Raw genomic sequence first — 1639 nt, 5'->3', positions numbered from 1 at the left:
AAATATAAATTTATAATATTTAAAATATTACAGAAAACTGCTGTTTCCTATGTTGAAATTTTATTGAATTGTAAAAATTAGTTTAAACTTAAAATAAACTTATATTTGAGAAGATAGTACATTGTAATATTAGAGCGTTAAATGTGCTTTGCACCGTTGTCGTTTATATTAATAATGAACTGCGACAATAACAATAAACAACTTCATTAAACAATATTGAGTTTTATTAAAAAAAAAAACACAGCTTAAGAAAGAATAAGATCAATCTTTTTTAGGAAATATATTATATATGCATAATGCATATGAAAATCAAAAAAAAAGTATGCGTATTTCCCCTAAAATTGAAGAAATATGCAAATTATGCATTTAAAATTTTTTAACTCACTATTGTAGTATATCTCCGATTTCTAGTATGGTCTGCTATAAATTGAGAGCATATAGAATGATATGCAATTCCTTCAACTACTGAGCCCTAGTAATGAGAAAATTGTATTTTAAAGGTCGAACACGTCATTAACAAAGCCTAGGCCCAAGAGAGCATCTGCTATTGACAGTGCTGCTGAGAATAGAAAGTATATTTTGATTTAAAGAATTCAATTGAATATATTGTAATTTATAAGTATATATTTTTTTTCAGTTCTGGTTTATGTAAATTAGGAAAATACATAGAGACTAGAGATTCCAGATGGTCCTTAGCTGTTATAAATAATATTTCATTACCAATGTTTCAATGTCCAATTTGTGATGTGTATCTCTATAGTCCAGAGTCACGCAAAAAACATGAAGTTTTAAAGCATTCCTCGCTGCTTGAGACTATACATGAACCTGTGGATATTGTTTCTACTCCAGGAAATACTGAACCGTTAACTGAACAGTTAATCCTTTTTAATTATTTGCAACTTTGCGTAACATCAAAACATAAAACAAAAGCAGTCCATGAATTGGCCAAAAGAACGAATTTTTTGAAAGCGTTGAAGACTTTAGGACCAAACATTATTGACTCCTTTAAGTGTAATTATTGCCCGTAAGTATTAAACATCAACAAATTTCAACTATTTCTTATTAACAAAAAATATTTTTGTATTTTTTAGATATACAACGGATCTTATATTTGCTTTATGGGCTCACTGTACCTCCAAACATCTTTATCTAAAATGTGATTCTGAAAAAAAAACATGTTTATATTGCTTTTTGTGCAATCGCATGTTAACTAAACGTACAACAATGCTCAAACATTTAGACGCTTGTATTAATAAAAAACTAAATGAACCACCAATTACCAATGACTCAAAAAAACGATTAATATGTGAAATTTGCAATGAAGTCTTTGATTCATTGATAGAACTTGAAAAACATACTTGGGGACATGCGAAAAAGAAATAAATATAGTTATAAACATTAATATTACTTACATAATATATTTATATATATAGTATATAATTTACATATATATATTATATATTATGTGTATATTTTATAACTGACATTTGTATAAACTTTTTTTTTGTTTTTATAAGTTATCCATTAAATGTATAAATATTTCCTAAACTATTGTAATATTATTAGGTTGTTCCAAAAGTAATCTGTTGAAATTGTATTTCAATTCAAGTAAAATAATTTAAACTACTTATACTTTTTA

The 1639-nt window shown here is 26.1% G+C and overlaps 1 protein-coding gene across 1 annotated transcript in view; it reads left to right on the top strand.

Annotated features, from left to right (window-relative positions):
• Positions 1-1383, top strand: part of LOC100569905 (serine/threonine-protein kinase pakG) — a 36670-nt gene extending 35287 nt beyond the window's left edge. Inside the window, exons 17-19 of the mRNA XM_003243176.4 lie at positions 501-572; positions 638-1024; positions 1092-1383. Of these exons, the coding sequence (XP_003243224.1) occupies positions 501-572; positions 638-1024; positions 1092-1383 (751 nt within the window). The remainder of the gene's footprint in view (positions 1-500; positions 573-637; positions 1025-1091) is intronic.
• The last annotated feature ends 256 nt before the right edge of the window (positions 1384-1639 follow it).

Source organism: Acyrthosiphon pisum, chromosome A2 (assembly GCF_005508785.2).
Source record: "Acyrthosiphon pisum isolate AL4f chromosome A2, pea_aphid_22Mar2018_4r6ur, whole genome shotgun sequence".
Lineage (NCBI taxonomy): Eukaryota > Metazoa > Arthropoda > Insecta > Hemiptera > Aphididae > Acyrthosiphon > Acyrthosiphon pisum.
The sequence above is the reverse complement of the archived record's forward strand: the minus strand, read 5'-3'. Positions and strand labels throughout refer to the sequence as shown.